The sequence below is a fragment of the Echeneis naucrates genome, chromosome 4 (genome assembly GCF_900963305.1).
Source record: "Echeneis naucrates chromosome 4, fEcheNa1.1, whole genome shotgun sequence".
In the NCBI taxonomy this organism is placed as follows: Eukaryota; Metazoa; Chordata; class Actinopteri; order Carangiformes; family Echeneidae; genus Echeneis; species Echeneis naucrates.
The window spans coordinates 10,205,612-10,225,299 of NC_042514.1; the positions used below are offsets into that span (position 1 = coordinate 10,205,612).

The following is a 19,688-nucleotide window of genomic DNA, read 5'->3' on the forward strand; positions in this document are numbered from 1 at the left end:
TACTAATCTCAAACCTCAGTTCACATTACTGATAAAACTTCACAGCATTTACCATAAGAACCCGACATTAGGTGTTCATTCATCTTCTACAGCTTGTCCGTTTCCAGGTCGCGGGGGGTGCTGGAGCCAACCCCAGCTCACATTGGGTAAGGGCGGGGCACACCCTGGACAGGTCGCCATTCCATCGCAGGGCCAACATACAGAGACAAACAACCACTCACACTCACACTCAGACCTACGGACTCAGACCCTAAACGTGCATGTCTTTGGATGGGGGGAGGAAACTGGAGTACCGGGAGGAAGCACCCTACAGTAGTCATGTTAGCATTAATTAGGGATATGCTAATTCTACCGATCGTGGGAGCAATGAATGGTATAAAATGTTTCTTTGCTTTTAGTAGTTATGTTTCATTCCAATATCAGTACAGACATACAAATCAACACATTTACACCCTCATAGCTATATTTGTTTGTCATTGAAGCAACACAAAAAACAAAGGATACCCTTGAGGCCAGATGTTAGGGAGCAAGCTGTATCACAATTGCACCATATCAAAAGTGATTCATGAATGAGAAATGATCATCATCAATAATTCAAGCCTAGTGTTAGTTACATCCCGGTAATGTTCATAAACATATGTCTCTAACTCTTCTTTATGGGCACAGCGTCCCCACATTTCGTATAATCCTGACAACACTCTCTTCACACATTACAGAGAAAAACTATATTATAAGGGATCTGTAGTCAACCTATACAGCATCACAGGCCTTTGTCTGTGTAACTCTGTTCACGTTCTCTGTCAACACCTGCTAACTCTGTTTCATTTGTTTATTCATTTAAACATTGTTTTTAATTGTTTGTAGTAAAAAAAAAAAAAAAAAGAGGTTAGAAGAGATGGTTTAAACTGAAATAAATGCAGGCTTTCCTTCTTATTCTTCTAACAAATCCATATGGTAGTCCGATATTATATGTTGGCAATTTAAGCATCTTATGCAACTGTCTTTTATTGATTTTTAAATGCTAAAATGACTCTGTTACATTTACCTACTTTAATGTGGTTGAAAACTGAAACCAATGCCAATGGATTTTCTGATTGCCAGACAATCTATATATATATAGAAAAAAAGGAACAAATAGATGAGGCATTTGGTATAAAGGGCATGCTTGGTAATACCATTAGGATTTACAATTATTTAGATAAGTGAGTGTGGCACAATGTTGTAACATATAATGTAATGCATGACCCCCACTATACTGAAGGATCAATAGGATCTAGTGGGGACTGAACCATGACTAATGTGGTTCATTTGGCTGCTCAAAACCTCTGAATTAGACTATAAAGAGACCTCTGCTGTCCTTAAGACAAAGCTAAAGATCAGGTTTCTGTCGGCTCAGTGAAATCCTGCTGCCACACTGAAGCCACAGTCTGAAGGTGTGGACAAGTGAGGCATTTGGATGGAGATAAGCCATTTACAAGTTTTCACAAGACGAAGTTAATGTCACAATCTATGGCAAGGTGCGATTCCATTAACAAAAAAAATAATTCCTTCACCAGCTGAGCAGGCAGAAACACAAAGTTGGTCAGCTGTGAGCCGGCAGACCGGAACAATACTGAGGCAGAGACTGCAGACACACAAGTTATCTCATCGCCACTGACAACCTGGGTGTGTCTCCACACACGGGGGTATTTACCAACCTGTGTCCTGCAGACAGCCGGCCAACATGCTGCTGTTCGGCTCGTCGGTACCGGACTGCTCCGGGATGTTTCAAACTGCACACCGACCTCCACGCTTTAACGGGCCGTTAAATATATACCGTGAGTCGGTAATTTCACTGTTGAACTACAGCTCACACAGTTTTATGTGGAGCTTTAAAAAAAAAAACCTAACCCTAAACGTGATTTGAAGATCGACCTTCACCGTGAACCGACAGCCGGAGCCGAGCTAGCTAACGGCTGTTCCTCCGGCCGGATGAACTTGGTGACCGGCCGGCAGGTGCAGCGGGTTCAAAACAAACACACACAACAACGACAACTTCTCAGGAGGATTAAAACATGTCTTACCACTTTGCTCCCCCAGAAACACAAGTTTGAATTTTCTTAAGGGATTCCCAAAGTCGCTGCACACGGACATTTTGAGGAGGAGGACAGTGTGGAGTCCACTCGGTTCGGTGTTGGTCGGTGAAGATGCTGGACGGAAAGACGGTGATGTTTCCTCCCCCTCTCTCTCTCTCTGTCACTGTCTGTGGTGCTCTCTCTCCCCTCTCTCTCCCTCCCTCTGTCACTGTGGTGCTCTCTCTCCCCTCTCTCTCCCTCCCTCTGTCACTGTCTGTGGTGCTCTCTCTCCCCTCTCCCTCCCTCCCTCTGTCACTGTCTGTGGTGCTCTCTCCCCTCTCCCTCCCTCCCTCTGTCACTGTCTGTGGTGCTCTCTCTCCCCTCTCTCTCCCTCCCTCTGTCACTGTCTGTGGTGCTCTCTCTCCCCTCTCTCTCCCTCCCTCTGTCACTGTGGTGCTCTCTCTCCCCTCTCTCTCCCTCCCTCTGTCACTGTCTGTGGTGCTCTCTCTCCCTCCCTCCCTCTGTCACTGTGGTGCTCTCTCTCCCTCCCTCCCTCCCTCCCTCCCTCCCTCTGTCACTGTGGTGCTCTCTCTCCCCTCTCTCTCCCTCCCTCTGTCACTGTCTGTGGTGCTCTCTCTCTCTCTCTCTCCCCTCTCTCTCCCTCCCTCTGTCACTGTGGTACTCTCTCTCTCTCTCTCTCTTTCTGTCACTGTGGTACTCTCTCTCCCCCTCTCTCTCTCCCTCCCTCTCTCACTGTCTGTGGTGCGCCCCCCCCCAAATAGGACCTCTCTGACTTTCGGGGTGACTTTTTTGCGCATGCGTCCTCCGCAGAACTGACTGCCGATAGAAAATGACGTCATGGGTGTTGGAAGAGACAGGGAGGGGCGGAAGACATGCAAACCCGCTGCCTTTCATCAAGTTTTTCTCTTTGTTCAGCACAAATAATCAGCAACTGGCCCTGATCGTGATGGTTTGTAAACATATCAGGGGTGTGTAGTGACATGGAAGGAAAAAAGTACATGTGACTGGATTTGAAGGGGCACTGCAGAAGATGCAGAGGAAGAGCAGATATTTTCACTTGTGCCTGTGTTAAGAGCCCAATGTATTGGCTCCTACATTTCCCAGAATGCAGAATGATGTAGTTACCTGTTAAACTTGGTTTATCTTGTAACATACATCCCTATGGTATTGTTATTCTAAATTACTCATCTATACAAATCCATCAAGCACCTTGCCACATCAGTCCTAGAGTGTGCGAGTTACCTTGCTGTAATATTTTAAGTAATTATTTAAGTAAAGCTTGACCTATGGTTTGTGTTATGACCCTGAGCTAAAACTCGGGCTGCAAGTCATAATAGCTTTCATCGCTGCTTAATCTGTAGATTATGCTTTGTCTAACTATCTAATCAATACTGTTAGAATACAGTCGTTTTGTCTTTTTGTTTCACTTCATCAAATTTTAAATGATAGTTGGATATTATCTGTAGGGAACATAGAGCAGGGAGAAAGTTTGTTGCTAGGAAGGTAATCACTGAGTCTGGTCGATTTTTTGTTGCACAAGTTCCTTGTGTTTTTTCTAAATAAAATAAATGAAAAAATGCTCAAATCACTTCGAGTGCTTATTCAGCGTTATATTTGAAGTTAATTAAAATGCTAAACCCAACTTTGGGGTTGCCATTTGGTAAGGTTAGTTACTAAACTTTTGAGATATAATTAAAGACAGAAGCTAATAAAATTATTCACACTGATTTGATAATTGAACTATATATTATTTATTACCAAGTATTGCTTAATACATGTATGCACTCCACTATAATAATAACCACATTACCATACCCGTGGATAGCTTAATGCACTTGGTAAATTACACTTTGAGTAACACTATTTGTACTAGGTATCAGAAATTACATTACAGTTGCATTTAAATCAAGTGTTATATGTTATGTTATATGAAATGAGTACTGCAGTTATCACAAATGTCTCTGTGCATGAGACAAACATCTATAAAAATAAACTTAAATATTAAGCTATACAGATAATTAGTTACAGAGTATGTTCCTATTGCAAATAGAAATCACAATGGATTTCTACCTTGTAGGAACAAGTAATATACAAAGATAATTTTCAGTTGTTTGATCATTGGCCAGACAGTCATCCCAGTCGAGAGTCTTCTCAGATTCATATGAAATGTTTACAGGTACCACATAAGAGAGACGCATAGCTGCTCTCTCTTCACTTGTAATGAGTGGGTCATACTGTCAGAGGAATTTCAATCTTTAGTCTTAAAGCACTGACAAACATAACAAATGTTCCCATTTGGGAAATGTGCATTTGAACTCCAACCAGTGAAGGACCACAAGGGGAAGTCATGCGTTGAAACTGAGGCAAACTCAGGTTTGTCTTGGCTTGTGGCCTTCTGCTACTGATTCAGCTTTTCTCAGCACACTGTTCTTCAAAATATTTATCACCACAGCAAAGCCTTAAGAAACACAATGACTAAGCAGTCTCACAGCAGTCCTTCACACCTCTTCTCCAGAGTGTATTCCTGGGTTCGATGCACCTTCCATCCCAGCATCATCAGCAGAAAGATGCCTGCGACCTTATAGCCCACCTGTAAGCCCAGGTATCTGCAGAGATTGAATAAAGATAAGTAATTGGCAGAAGTGATGTTGTTTTACTGCGTACGGCTATGTCATAAATTTTCTGACCGGTTCCTCAAGATGTTGTTGTCATAGTAGCCACAGCTAAACTTCTTTCCACACACACGCTTCCACCAGATACATGACGAATCAATGGCTATCCCGTAGAGAGCTGGGGCAGGCAGCCACGCTAACAGGGAGGAAGAAACAAATCGGTCACTTCCCTTATTGGTACTTTTATTTAAAATTATGCCTTGCTATTCTATATAGAACCAAATTTACAAGAGTAAAATAAAATGTGAACAAATCAAGATATAAAAATAAAAGAATAATCTCAGGAATTAAATAATTTGGGAAATATTCCAGAATTGATGCGTTAAATGTACACAATCATTTATTTTATAATTTAACTCTATTTATATTGGACATATTGCAGTCCCATACAACTGTGAACTATTTTGAGTCTCAGTGCGAAGACATTTGGTAAATAGCGTGAAATATGGCACACACTTTGTTGTGTATAAATACAATAAATAGTTATAATATCATATCACCAAAGACAGAGCATTTGTGTTCTTACCTAACAGTCTCATGAGTAAAAACTGGATTCCTATAGCAAATGACTTCTCTTCAGAGGGAACAGATCTGAAATCACCAGGAAAGCAAATAAAAAAACCCTGCAATTTTATTGCTACACTATTGGCTACACATTCTTGAAAGCAGTACAAAACTGGACAGCTATTGCAGGGATTAATGGCTATATTTGTTTTCATATTTCATTGAAATATGATTTCTCATCCGATTTCCCAACTTGTTTCGGAGTCTATTTCTTTTTCATTCACTGTCGGCTCATCTACATTTGTGGCCAAATGCATTCTCAATTAACTTTTGTATTTAGGTTGTTGACTTGATTTACCATATTTTGACCATATCAAATAAACTGCAGTCGATTGTATATCCTTTCTCACCTGAGCACCATCATGTAGATGGGGTTATGAGTGAAGCAGGCAATCAGTGACGCCAGAGAAATGATGAGTAAGACAGGGAGAAGTAAGTGAGGGCAGCCGTTTGGACATGGAGCTGGGTGGGCTGAACTCTGACTGCCAGATATACACCTGCAGTTGGTATACATCTGTATGCAGAAGGAAAGCAAAGGACTGTATATTGTTTGAAACAATAAAATATGATTAAAAAAATAGTTAAATTAGCGTGTTTATTTTACCCTCACCTGACCATTTCTGGGCAAAGACAACTTAACAGCATATGAAAGACAATGTCTTTCAACACAGAAATCCATTACAATAGTGGTGGCTAAAGTGCTTTGTTTTGAACTTCAGCGTTACACACTGGCTTTTACTTGTACTTACATACTTACAACTGACTAATATTCTACTAGCAGTCACACAATGCACCCACTGGAATATTATTCACAAGCTGCGACATCTAAATACTGACGTTGTATGCTCTGTGACTAATAAAGTTGAGTGTGGGCTACTGCATGTGTACTATTGGGAGCAGAGCTGAATAGACTCATTTTAAAAGGTCTTGGATTCCATTTCACAGCTCCTGCGTAAGATCTGTGAACATTTCAAGGATTATATGGCAGATGCATAACAGGGTGTAAATACTTGGATACTGAAACTAGATGGTGTGTTTCTGACTCTATTCCAAAGAAGTCAAAGTCACTTCCTGTCATAAAGATCTGCTCGAAATTAGAAAAATTTCTGGAGAAAAGTCTATTGCCTGAATTGGATAGTTCGACTCTGACTCAGTGTATCATAATGGTATTGTCTTCAATACGTACTCTCAGTACACATTTAAAAGTTGATTACCAATGATGATGGGTTTTTCTTTTTGTCTATAGCTAATTACTTTTTTTAAAGAATTGTGCCCAACACTATTCATTACAACTTTAAAAGCTAATTTACAGATTCTCCATTAAGATAGGAAGCAAATGCCTATGACATCATCCCACACTGAAAAAATTCTAAACAATTATAGATGACATCTCTGTTCAGAATAGAACAGCCTAAACTAAACCATGAAGAGGAGTTTAATGCAGGCACTGACCTTAACCCCACGTGTGCTGTTGGAGTCTTTGGTGAAGTTGGTGCAGCCTGCATGGCAGGGAGAAATGTACTCGATACCATCAGAACCACACACAGGGTGGAAGGCACTGACAGGACAGGAGCAGTTGTTGTGACACCTTGAGTGGAGCGCAGAGACAGAAAATCAAATGAAAGCTAATGTCCCAGTGATTTGTGTTTGTCAGGAGAATCAAAACAATTTTTTTTTTTTTTTTAAATACAAAGGAACCCCTATATGGTTTCTTTGATCAGTATAAACAACACAAGATCATTGAAAACTATTGGACAAATACATGCAACAGGCCAACTGTCAGTCAGTGCTCTGAGAGACTTGCATGACTTTTTATTAGTCATCAAAACAAGATCATTATTTAAAGTGCTTAATTGGCTTTTGGTGAATTTCAGCAGCAAGTAACACCACCATGGTTCCTGTTAAATTTTTTTTAAGTTAAGTTAAGTTTTTTTTAAGTTTTTAAGTTTGAAATAATGTTGAGATTAAGTTAACCAGTTAGACTGGCTTCATGTGACAAACAGTAAAATTTCACTAAACTCACCCATACTGTTCTACTTGATAATGATTGACCTCTGAGACTTTCCGAGTGGGACACCCCAAGAAGAAGAGAGGGATACAAAGGAGGGTGGAGAGTGTCAACATGACTGTAGAGAAACGTGGGATTTTCTTCAAAGAGAGACCTGTCTTCTTCATGATCACTCCGCCAACCAACATCCCCACAGCTACTGCTGGCAGAGTCAAAGCTCCTGGGAATCATAGACAATTTGGTTACCTTAAATTAAACATGGAATTTATTGTTTCATAAGATGTAAAAATGGGTTTCTAAAACCTAATAAAAGAGAAGTGTAATCTGAAAATGTAAGAAAAAACCATAGAGGTAGATATGTATGTGCATATTTAACGGCCTGCTGAAACTAACTCCAAGTTCAAATGTGATCTGTTGTAGGTTCATCTCAAGCTCCATTTTAAAATCTGCACTCTCACAGTACTTACCAATTAGCAGGCTGGTATAAGCCATTGAAGCACTGTACTGCTGCTCCAGAAACTTGCTCAGAAATGTAGAGAGACCTGCAATCACTGAGGAGAAGCAGCACTGTGCCAGGACTAGCATCAGGAAGAGAGGGCTCAACAGGAGGTGGACAAACATCCTGGGAAACACTGATTACACACATACAGACATACTGATTGGTAATGGAAATGATTTCAGCAAAAAGTCTCTTCATCTACAGAGCATGTCACCAAAACTAAACCTGTTAGTTACTCTATGGACCTAACAGGTAGAACTGTGAACTGAATTTAATACTTACTTTTTAGAAAATCATGTAAAGAGATATCTGGCTTCTTAAAGTCGTCATTCATGTCGCTTTCACTTGCAGTCTCCTTGAAAATAATATGCAGCATATTTTGTTAGATGAGTATGTGTGCATGCATAATTAAAGATCATCATTTTTGGTAAAATAACAAGATAACTAAGTTGCAATGAACATGGGCATATTCATGAAACTGTGCCAAATCCCATCAACCCTGAAACCTGATCCATCAGTTAAATCTTTTCTCCTTTAATGCCACATCCGCTATAACAAGCCCCCGTTTCCTCAAGTGGGAACCTAAGATTGAATTAATAGTTCTGTGTAATGCCTCAAACTTGGGCATCCAAAATTCTCTGAAGTTGTCAAATACCATATTGCAAGTTTCCTGTAGACTTTTTGTCTCTTGACGTGCTCCCATTTTAATTGTCTGTTTTACGGGAACCCAAATATTTTAAAAGAACATGACCTCAAGTACCGTTTCATTAAGGTCTGTCAAGTTCGAGGGGGGTGATTAGAAGACAAAGACAAGGCAATTACCGGCATTTACCTATTATTAACATTACATTTTATATATTGATATTTGAAACATAAATGTGTTAGGGCTATGCCTATATTTTAATTAGAAGGCAACAGACTTGGGGCTGGAGGTGAACCCAGGTGTTAACATGGCATACGCACTAACCACTCAGCCACCTCTGCTACCGTTCAATAAAAGCTTTAGAGCTCCTAAATAACATATACTTTCATATATATATATATATATATATATATATATATATTAAAAAGATACATTTCTCAGTTTTATATATATATATATGCATTCAGATGTGTTCATGACATGATATGGCCGTCTAAATGTTGAATACAATTAAGGGGCATTAAAAACTGGAGGAAAGTGACCTTGCTGTACTTATAAAGTGCCAGCAGGTGTCAGCACAGCATGAGGTCCACAAAGTAGATAAAGATTGTTATCTGACTGAGTTGAACAATTTACCCTTTAAAGTGGCAGACAAGCAGAAAAAGATAATACCACTGAATTATCCAAAATGTTAATTCAATTAGTTTGGTAATAAAGGTTTTGTCCTACGTAATAAATAGAAAGAGAGGGACAGAAAAAGAGTGCACGATTTACATTGTCTTCTGTAGGCATGCTACGAGGGAAGAAGAAGTAGGGAATGGAGGTGAGGACCAAGCAGCCCATAGTGATCAGCAGGCCCATCCACCAAGCCCCGACCCAGCGAGGATCACCGGGCTTCAACTCCACGTCAGCTCCTGCAGTACAGTCACCACACAAACGTCATTGATGATGCTTTAACCTGTCTACGCAAAAATTTGGAATGTTCTTATAGATATCATCATTACCTAAACCAAGTTTGTCCACGTCCACATAGATCCGCAGCATGATGGAGCCCAGCAGGTATCCGAGCACAGGGCCAAACACTGACACTGCAAACAGGATGGCTGTGGATGATAAAAGGGCCCGTAAGGCAGAGCTTCTGAAGCATTGTTGAGTTGTTTTGTAATTTTCATCTTTGAATTACAGGGGCCTTTTTTTTTCCAAAATTCGTTATCCGCACATTACTATTCTCTGCCAAGCTCTAAACATTCTTTGGAGGTTTTTTGTTAACACGCTATTGGCTCTCAACTTAGAAAAAAAAAAGAAAAAAAGAAAGAAATTGTTTCTATGTTTTTTTTTTATTGAATTCTAATTTAAGTCTAATTTAAGTCGAATAATTGCTCAGATGTACAGCTCAATCAGGATGAAACATCAAACTTACTGAATTTATCAAAAACATTTTGAAAGACAGTGATGCAAATGTCAAATAACAATTGTTTGTTGTTGGCTGGTGTTTGAATTGGGTGAAAGAAAAAAAAAAAAGGTTCAAACATGTATCCGGCAAAACTACGATATAAAGCAACGATTATGATTGTATCATAAGACTGACAGTTTGACCAACGTAACTTTACTGGTTACGAGTTTCGCTCTGAAGCACATGAAACCTTTGCTTCTTAATACATAAAAACCATCATGCAGGTTATTACGATCATGAACATTATGATTCAAAGGTTAAAAAAACCTTCACATACTTCATAGTCTCTTGGTGTAAACCTGCACAAACTCTCACCATGACCCTCAGGTTGTCATCTTTTATCCAAACAGATCAATCTAACCCTGAACTGAAGGTCATTCACCTATGTAAAGAGGGGAGTTGCTCGGTCCTGCAAAATCATCTATGTAGGAAATGCCAAAGGGCTGGATAGGCACCGAGCCAACACCGAAGAGCAACTGTGCAGTGGCCATGAGCGGCCACAGCTTGTCTGTGTCGGTCAGACGCCTCGTCTCGCCACGACCACAAGACTCAGAGATGTTCAAATTCTGATGCAGGTTGCAAATATCTTGGCGATCTGGATCAGAGCAGGTGGTGACACACAGATAGAAAGGGGAGGAATAGGTGGAAAAAGAATACAGTGACAGTTAATGACAAGTCAGTGCATGCAGAGATCCAACTTCTTTTAATTTCCTGGAGCTTCTCTGACTCTTCACCAACATACTGTATGATGCCAAGTTACTTTGTCTTGGGGCAGAATTAGTAAAGGAGGGCTGTTATTATAAAATGAAATGCCTTAAGGATCGCGCTATTCTTCTTAGCTTGAAGCAAGCGCAAAGAGATTAGGAATTTCCTTGAGTTTTATATAAAAGTTTATCTGGAGAAAACCAGCAGGATTTGTAAATACACCAGTGGGCCAAACACCAGATACTTGTTGGACTCCTGCTGACTGTTTCGGCACCTTTGCTGGAAAGGTCGCACAGCACACACTAAAGTCTAATAAATTGCACTGACATATTTGTACAATAATGAGTCCCCTGCTCTGGACTAAGTCACATTAGCTGTCATAGCAGGGCCAGTGGAGACAGAGAAGCAGCCTTGGCTTTGTGTTCAAGGCTATGTCTTACTGTGCAAAACAGAGCCATATGCATAGGGCTGGGAGAGGAAGTGAGGTAAAGTCACGATCATGGCACTGACTGCCATCAGTAATCCACCAACTCCAATAACACGAGGACGATGAACTCGATTTCCAAAGAAGCTCACGAACAAGATCAGAACACTGTTACTGATCTGAGAGAAAGACACAGATTTTAAGGAGGATATATTAGATTCACATTTAGTACATTCAGTCACAGGTTTTCTCCAACATTGCCAACACACTAAAAACCAAATGTGTAAATGACGTATGTTGCACTGTTATCCAAACTTAACAGAAAATAAGACAGAATTAACGCTCAAGAGACTTTGGAACCATAAAAAAGTGCAATAACAAATAATTTGTACTCTTGGGGGCAAAGAAAAAAAGGGTATCTCATAAGTATTAAAAAAGTTTACTTCTGGATTTATTTTGTCATTTATTTGTCATTGCCATTTCAATACCTATATACTTGAAGACGTTCATTAATCAACGGATGGCAATAAAGTTATTAATTTACACAAAGATAAGAGTTTCAAGCATTGAATGTTACATTCAACACAAAAACAGGTAACAACAAACACAACAATGTCACACACTGTACGCTATAGGTAGTAGTAGGTAGTATAAAAAATGTAACTCAAATGCAGTCCTGATACCATGGGCCAAATTCAAAAACTTCAAAACCAAACAATGAGCTAGAATGTGTAGAAATACTAATACTAAGAGGAATATGAAGACAATAATCTGAGGTCTTGTCTGTAACGATGACAGCTTTTTTATTTTACATTTCCTTAATTCATGTGAATTATTGCAGCTTAAAAAAAAAAAAAAACACACTGAGAGGAGATGCAAAACTAAAATGAACAGGCCTGCGTTTTGGTAAAATATCACACAATCATATCAGATCTGACGAATGTAACTGAAATATCCAGGTTCAAAACTAAAAATGGTTAACTGTTGACAGTAATTTTATTAATGGCATCTGACCTTTGCTCATGGATACACTGGAAAGTTTTTATCTGAGGGATACTTCTGAGGAATACTGAGGAATACTGATGAGCAAAATACTTGTCCTGCTGGAACTGTGAGGAAGTGTGATTTTGATGTGTTGCCTGTTCCCCAATTCCTTTTGTCATCAGTATCCTTGAAATAAAGCTATCATGATCTCAAACTGTATGAGGGTATGTTATTGTTGGCTCCCACCTCGTTGAGAGAGGAAATGGTTCCTGAGGAGTAGCTGCTGAGGCCATAGCGTCTCTCAATGGTGGTGATGGTGCTTTTAAAGTAGGAGCTGTACAGCAGCTGAGAGAACTGCAGGAGGCCGTGGCACAGGACGAACAGCTAACGGAGACACATAGTAGATGAGACTTGAGGGCAAAAATACTGGCATGTAAAAATAGCGTGTAGAGTGTGTACAGGTAATAAGTTAGAACCCTGTGAATATAGATACCCATGTGAAAAAGAAGCGTTTATTACGAATGTCCAGTTTGAACACCATCACTGATTATAATGGAGGAATCAGAAATTACAATAGGTTGTAATCAAACTTAACTACGTTTTCTGCAGTGAACTTCAAGAGGCATTTGGCTGGACTCTCCTGGAAGCAGAACAATTCAAAACCTAAAACATATTCCTCCCGGGAGGCCTAAATTTTTTCGTGGAACAGTGATCAATTCCAAGGAACTACACCATCTTCTCATCTCTGCCTGGTTAGGCCTTTTTCAACTCTCGTAAACAGTCAGATGACATTCAGTTCACCCAGTGGTGTGGACAAACAGGATAAGCAATGCTGTGTGTATAGTAACACTGTAGAAGAAAATGTTAAGCTGAGAAATCAAACTTCTCCTGCAAAAAGACAACATAACATAAAAATATCAAACTAACTGGCAGAGATTGAGCCTCATTCATTCATTTAAAAGACCAAAGGTGTTCGCCTTCTGACATGACCTTCCCACTTGATTTCACAACAACTGACACCTTGTTACCTTGTTTCATTCAGTGTAACTTGTGTTATGAACAACTGTGGTTTTCCAACATTTAGTGAAGTTTGTTGAATTAGTGCCAATACTCCTTCAGCTCAACAACCACAGTCCAGTGGTTAATTTCATTGACCTGACTTCTTTCAGAAGATGCCCCAGACAATGAAGGAAGTACTCAGATCCCCTAGTTAATTAAAAATAGCAGTAAAACATTGGAAAAGCTGTGCACTCAATAACATCACCCCTTAAAGTCTTTGTGCTATGTTAGGCTAACTGAGTCTTGGCCATAGTTTCATGTTTAGGTCAGCTAACTCTCACCATGAAAGCCTATACAAAAAATGCAATAACAATAATAATAAAAATAAAATAAATAAATAAAGTCTAAATTTCAAAATACAGCATTTTCTGAAATTAAAGTGTTGAATGTATAAAGTAACACGAACTTATACAAGTTCAAATTGTATCACAGTTGAGTATTTGACTACTTGTACTTCATTGGCACCTCTGGTTTGGGAGCTGCTGCTGTTGTTGTTGTTAACAATATGTGATGTCTTATGGCAAAGTTGTGAACTTCCTGTAGGAGCTAAGCGATCCAATTTGAAATGCTTGTACCATTCTCATCTAGAAACTTTATTTCCACCGACAGTCTCTGTCCTTCAAACTGGTTACAGTTTGTTTCATGAAGCCCGTCTGTGAAATTCAGAGACATTCATGGACACTCGTGGTACTCTGTGTACAGGGGTTTATTCACTTTGGGGGTCATGAACGGTGGAGATACGCAGTGAGATTAGGAGTCAATTTGGTATGAAAACAGTGATAAAGCCAAGCTTTCAAATTGTTCATCACCCACCAGGTTGGCTGAGGGAGAATAAACTATGGAATCGACTCAGAACAGTTTATGCTCCTATCAGAGCTTGGTTTTATGGTTTGTTAGTTTACACAAGAGTTGCGTTTGTACTGTTGTTTATATTTCATCCTGATTTTGTCTCAAATAGGTTTCAATTATCCAAATAATTCAAGAGGACCCATTTACGCAAAAAGGCAAAAAGCTTCTTTAGATAAATTTTATTTTATTTATTTTTAGATAATTTAGACAATTTAGATTTAAAAAAAAAAAAAAAAAAGTTTAATTAATTTTATTTCTGATATGGCACATGTTTCAGAGACAGCTCTTTGGCTTTTGCACAATTTGGTTTTAACACAAAAAAATGTTTTAGACAAATCAGGTCAAAATCTCATCTTTATTTTGTCGTGTGTTTTCTTTTTTTGCAATATAGTGAGTCAAGTTAATGACTTTCAGTGTAGGAATGCTTCAAAATAATGACATTTTGATAAGATGTATACATTACAACCCACTGTGGAAAAGAGAAACTGAAGAAATTCATCAGGCACTGAATGCTGCAGCTTTTCACCATTAGGGACATAATTTATTATTTATTCACCCTGGTAATAAGTAATTTCATTCTATTTGATGTCTGTTAACAGGAAAGTGGTTGTCCGGAGTTGGATCCTTCATGGATTATGTACATATTTATTTGTTTTGAACACTCTCAGCTCCATCTGTGTGGAGGTTATTGTTCCAGCCTTCAACCCTGCTGTTAGAGGAAGAATGGAGGGAAGTTCACAGTTGAATTTAAAATGCTTTTATTTCAGAAACACTGCTTGTGGCTATGATGCAAGCTATCCATGGATTTCTATGGGATTTTTTTTAAGCAAAAAAAAAATGTCTGAACTATTTAGGTCAAAAATGAAATAAAGGGACAAGTGTATGAAGTCTCCAGGATACTTGAAAGACATATCCACCTCCCTTCATTGTGAAAGAAACATAAAACACTCGCTGAACAATAGTATCATGCGCAAAGGAGGGTTTTTTTATTATTATTTAGTGTTTTTTAAGAGGTCAGTTGCTGGACATCTGACCCTCAGCATGAGGATAAATTAGTGTAACTTTAAATGTTAAAATTACTAAAAAGTGAAATTTGGTCCACAACAATGAGCCATGTGCTCAGCTGCAAAGGGAACCAAAAGGAGAACAGAGCTTTCAAAAATTTATATTCCGCTGTTGAGGATTAAAAACAGCATGTGCTTTTGAGCAGAAACTTGGCTGAGATTTTGATAGAGGTTTCCTGAAAGACAATGTGATGGTGTTACTCAGGTGCAGACTAGGTGTGCATCCCCCCCACAGAAGAAAAAATGAAAATTGGGAGGTAAATAAAGCCAAAATATCCTGTTGGACCTGGGCAAATAAAAGAGAAAAGAGCTGTCCAGCTGTATGCAGCTGTCAAGAAAAAGATGGATGGATGTAATGGCTCCTTAAGAAACCATTGTTTACCAGCCAGCCCTGGGGAGTGAAAAGTGATTTGATTTCATATGAAAAGCAGAGCAGCCAGTTTTCTATTCATTTAGCATTTTCTGGACAGGAAAGCTGTAGTAATCATGAGTTCTGCCATTAAGCACAATTTAAAAGGTACTCTTCTGATTCCAAACCTCATCGCAGTAGGAGAGACTTACAAAAATACCTCTGTGATCAATTGCCTGCTACTTTGTTTATTCTAAACCGCTCCCATTATCTAAATTCAACATTTCAAATCTAAGAACTTGAGGTGCATTCATACTGCTGTCCAGCTGAATAATGGGCTAATGCCTGTAGGATGAGCCGCACTGTTTCAGGGTCCTCCACCCTCCTGTCTGTATTTGTATATCTTGGTCTGAACAGGGAGGGGGAGCTTTAAAGCGAAGACTTATGTGATAAATGATAAACAGGGGGAGATTAGCAGAGCCTGGACCTACCAGGGTCTGGATGAGACCACTGAAGGTAAACACCCTAGAGTTATCAAATAAACCCTCACCATCTGGAAAATTTATGAGTTGTTCAAGTTGTCATTGGCAGTGTGTAGATGTATTACTCATCCTTCATTCACACAAAGAGGACAAGTCATTTCTTATTGGGTTTTGAAAGCAACCAACGAAGTACATCAGGTTTTTTTGCATCATCATTAGTCACAGCCCTGGAACAAACTGTTTTCTCCACTTAATGTCGTACAGTGACGTACAACTGCTCCTGTTGGCACGCAGTGTGGCTACATTACCCCCTTTACACAGACTTTCATTTCTGAGCCAGCAGTCGGAAGAATATCAAAACTACAAGTGGATACAGCTACCAAAAAGTATTTCATATCAAATTCTAAATAAAAAAACTGTCAAGTCCGTGAATTAAGTCAAGTGATTAAGAGAAAGGTAATACAAACTTTTCTGATATAAATCAAATAACTATTAATGGAAAAGGAGCCTTTTTTTTTTTTTTTTAATATATATCTCATTACATGTGGCATAAATTCGGTAACTGGGGGGTTTTGACTTTTGTTCTGAGAGTTTTTCTACAAAGCAGTTCTGAGAAACCCAAATAATTGCCATATACCTGTACTGCAAAGTGAAAATGCAAATGGAAATAAACTATATTCTAATTCAGCACTGACAGATCAAATCCCACAAATAGTCAGCTGCAACTTTAGTTGTAGTTATTTGAATAACAGTTTAATATCCATGATGAGTAAGAGTGAACAACATTTCAACTTAAAACAGCACACGTTTCTTTCACCCCCAAAAGTTTAGGCTAAAAAACGTTTTTCAGGTCAATAATGCTGAGTTAAATTCCAATATCACACAACAATACAGTTTCTAACACAGCTGAGCTCTGACTGACACCTCGGCTTGTTTGTGTAAGGTGAAGCAGCTCAGGGAGGACAAGCTGCTGAACTATGGACTGCCTTTTTCCGGGCACACAGCTCTTACCTTAATGCTGCAGCGGACCGTCCCCGGGTTCTTCATGGCTTTGGATGGATCTATGTCCATTAGCTGGAGCTGGTGTCCTCGCGCGGTCCTCGGAGCTCGCGGACTGGAGAGCAGCCTGTCGGAGGTTAAACACAAGAGGTTGATGATTGCCCCCCACCTCCACCTCCCTCCACCTCCCCCCACCTCCACCCCCTCCGGCTGAGCTGCCCCGGCCCTTTTTTTTTCTCCCTCCATGCTCAAATATTTTTTTCGTGCTTGTTTTTGATGAAAGTTGTGCGTCGAGAACAGACTGTCCCTCGCGCTGATTGGCTCGGTGAGAGGCGCGCGCTCACCTGTGCGGACCTGACGGGACTTGTAAAGATGGCGTTGAGTCCTCTTCGTGGTCAGCCGTCTCATTAAGAGCCGGCCGGGCTGCCCTTTTGTTCCGCCGCTGCTCGCGCACAGCCAGCGCTTCATTAATTGCGGAATGCGGCTTTATGAGCTGCTTCCGTTCGCAGCTAATGAGAAGGGGATGAATGAACCTCTGTAAACCGGGGACACCCGGGGAGGGCCTGCCGGTTATTATTAGCAGTAAAGCATCCAAGTCTAACTGCATGTAAATTCGTCCAGGTGAGTCCTCTGTTAGTCTGACTAAGGAGGCTTTCTGAACAGAATGACAGATAAAATGACAAACCAGGCTTCCTGATAATAACAGACGAAAAGTGTGAAGACGGGTTGAAGTTGTGGCTTTAGAGGGCTTCAGAAGTAAAAAAAAAAAAAAAAAAAAAGAATAAAAAGAATAAAAAAAATAAAGTGGCAAAAAGAAAAATTAGTAGGAAAAAAAATCCAGACCTGGGGCACGAAACATATAGATGCCTTCACCTTATTTGTAAAGAAGTATATGAAGTGATTTGACTGTGTTGTCAGGCCTGATTGAGTCAATAGTCCATCTTCTGATTCCAGTCTGTCTGGTTTTTAAAGGTTAGGACAGAGGTCCCTGTCTGGGGCCTTCAGTACTTCCATTCAGGCTCATTGTGCTTGATGTACAAACTCCCTGTAATGAATTTAAGTTTTCTACCTTAGAGTCACAAGTTTTTAACATACAAAAGTCTTGATAAATGGATCAAGTGATAAAGTCACGAGTGCATAACTATTAGTCATGTGCCTCTTAATGACTACAATGATGCATTATGAAGAATTAAATTAGCTCTTATCTTTCTCACTGTTACGAGCCAATATATCATCTTGATGTGGATTTCAGAGAAATTACTCATTAATAAATAACCTGTGACAGTAATTTATAACCCACCTGTTGATAAACAGGTAACAAAAGCATCAGTCATTAGGATTCTATTTAAATGGTGTTAAATTCTTATACAAGTAGATCATGATGACCAAATTATGTCATTGTTAAATATACAACTCAATAAAAAATAAAAAGTAGAAGAAAGAGTGGAGAAATGCTTTTAATACCCATGTTTATTCTCTGGTTGTAAATAGTTTAAACCTGTTTCTTATGATCTACTCATTTTGTGGGTGTATATTGTAAGTCTGTCTTTGGTACAAAACCTTTTTCAAGTGCTTTATCAAACTTCGAAAGGATCCAAAAACCCCTTAAAACCTCAAGCACAGTGTCGGTGCTTGAGGTTACAGAGACATTTTGGTTTTAACTTTGAAAACCTGTCCAGATAACTAAGTAAACCCTACAGTATTGTGACAACAGTCTGGTAACAAGAATGTCCACTTACTCAACATGTCTTGCGGCTGAATTGCATTATGGTCTATTATGACTGCTGTTGGTGAGGAAATTGTAGAACAACTGTGCAGAACTGACAGAGGACCATAATGAACTGAAACAGGTGATGACGATCATCTTTAAATGCTGGCGTGGAAACTTCTGTGGAAATATCAACATGTTCTCATCATTGACATTATATGAAGAATATTGGGTCACAATATAACTGCAAATAACATGACCAAAAACAATTTTTTGAAGTTTCCCAACAAATTTCTGCACAAAATGGATTTGACATAGTTTTCCACTATGACATCATGATGGGCCATGTTCACATGATATCAACTTTAAAACAAAATGAACTTCATTAAAGCGTTCATTGAAATTATGTGATCTTGTATAATGTGTACTTGTGAAAATATTCTGTTAGCTTAGCTGGAGCTATATTTTTTTTAGCAATTTAGTTTTTCTTTTCAACCAGTGGAGTGAGTGTTGCAAGGTAGGCAGAAATAAAACTATTTTGTCCCGCAACATCTTGCTTTTGTGGTGCAAAATAAACACTAATAACTTCTTACTATAGTTGCTAAAACAATTATTATAAAACAAGACAGTGAGAGTGATGCTGATGTGATTGCTTTAGGTAAAGCAAAACATGGCCTAACATGGCCTAAAACTGGATTATGTGGTTAAAACTCAATTTACTGTAAACAGCTATTGAGACTTCTTTACTTTGTATTTCAGTTTTCAGTTTTCAGCCTAACTTGTATTTTAATACAAGCAGATTCAAAACAAAGCTCTTTGATGTTTTCCTCTTTCTGCCATCCGACAATGGAACAAATGTGACTGAATCAAGGTTCATTACTTGTGATTCCTTGTGAACCAGCATTCACTTCCAAGCCATTTACCAACTGCGCTGTTGCTGCAAAAATCCTGATTTTTATAAACTCTATGCTGTAATAAAAATATCATCAGCATAAATGAAGGATAAATACTGTGCTGTAAATACACTCTGATGGTGCAACAGAATCCATTTGAGAGTTTTCTCATTGGTTGGTTGACCAACCTATTCACTTAGTCAAGGACAATTTTTGATGCAGCTCCAGAAAATAGATGGTCCCAAAAAAAAAAAAAAA

The 19,688-nt window shown here is 39.1% G+C and overlaps 2 protein-coding genes across 5 annotated transcripts in view; both read right to left on the reverse strand.

Annotated features, from left to right (window-relative positions):
- Positions 1–2,296, reverse strand: part of rab6ba (RAB6B, member RAS oncogene family a) — a 37,323-nt gene extending 35,027 nt beyond the window's left edge. For both annotated transcript variants that reach the window (XM_029499660.1, XM_029499659.1), the window contains exon 1: positions 2,064–2,296. In XM_029499660.1, the coding sequence (XP_029355520.1) occupies positions 2,064–2,133 (70 nt within the window). In that variant the 5' untranslated portion in view covers positions 2,134–2,296. The remainder of the gene's footprint in view (positions 1–2,063) is intronic.
- A 1,514-nt stretch (positions 2,297–3,810) lies between these two features.
- slco2a1 (solute carrier organic anion transporter family, member 2A1) lies at positions 3,811–19,600 on the reverse strand. Of its 3 annotated transcripts, none has more exons than XM_029499513.1 (15): positions 18,569–19,600; positions 16,842–16,956; positions 12,274–12,411; positions 11,060–11,222; positions 10,297–10,509; positions 9,466–9,564; positions 9,236–9,375; positions 8,101–8,173; positions 7,787–7,951; positions 7,335–7,539; positions 6,764–6,899; positions 5,662–5,825; positions 5,274–5,338; positions 4,763–4,883; positions 3,811–4,681 (listed from the first exon to the last, which is right to left on the reverse strand). In XM_029499513.1, exons 2-15 carry the CDS (start codon positions 16,899–16,901, stop codon positions 4,561–4,563), a joined length of 1,863 nt encoding a protein of 620 aa, XP_029355373.1. In that variant the 5' UTR covers positions 16,902–16,956; positions 18,569–19,600; the 3' UTR covers positions 3,811–4,560. The 3 variants fall into 3 exon arrangements, with proteins under 3 accessions (XP_029355373.1, XP_029355374.1, XP_029355372.1); XM_029499514.1 differs by lacking the exon at positions 18,569–19,600 and adding an exon at positions 17,174–17,275; XM_029499512.1 differs by lacking the exon at positions 18,569–19,600 and having other exon boundaries at positions 16,842–16,987.
- Positions 19,601–19,688: the final 88 nt, after the last annotated feature.

Coding starts and splice junctions, on each gene's coding strand:
- slco2a1 (XM_029499513.1), bottom strand. CDS start 16,901: ATGGACATAGATCCATCCAAAGCCATGAAGAACCCGGGGACGGTCCGC. Junction 12,412..16,841: donor CGGTCCGCTGCAGCATTAAG/GTAAGAGCTGTG, acceptor TGTCTCCGTTAG/CTGTTCGTCCTGTGCCACGG. Junction 8,174..9,235: donor GCATGCCTACAGAAGACAAT/GTAAATCGTGCA, acceptor ATTATTTTCAAG/GAGACTGCAAGTGAAAGCGA.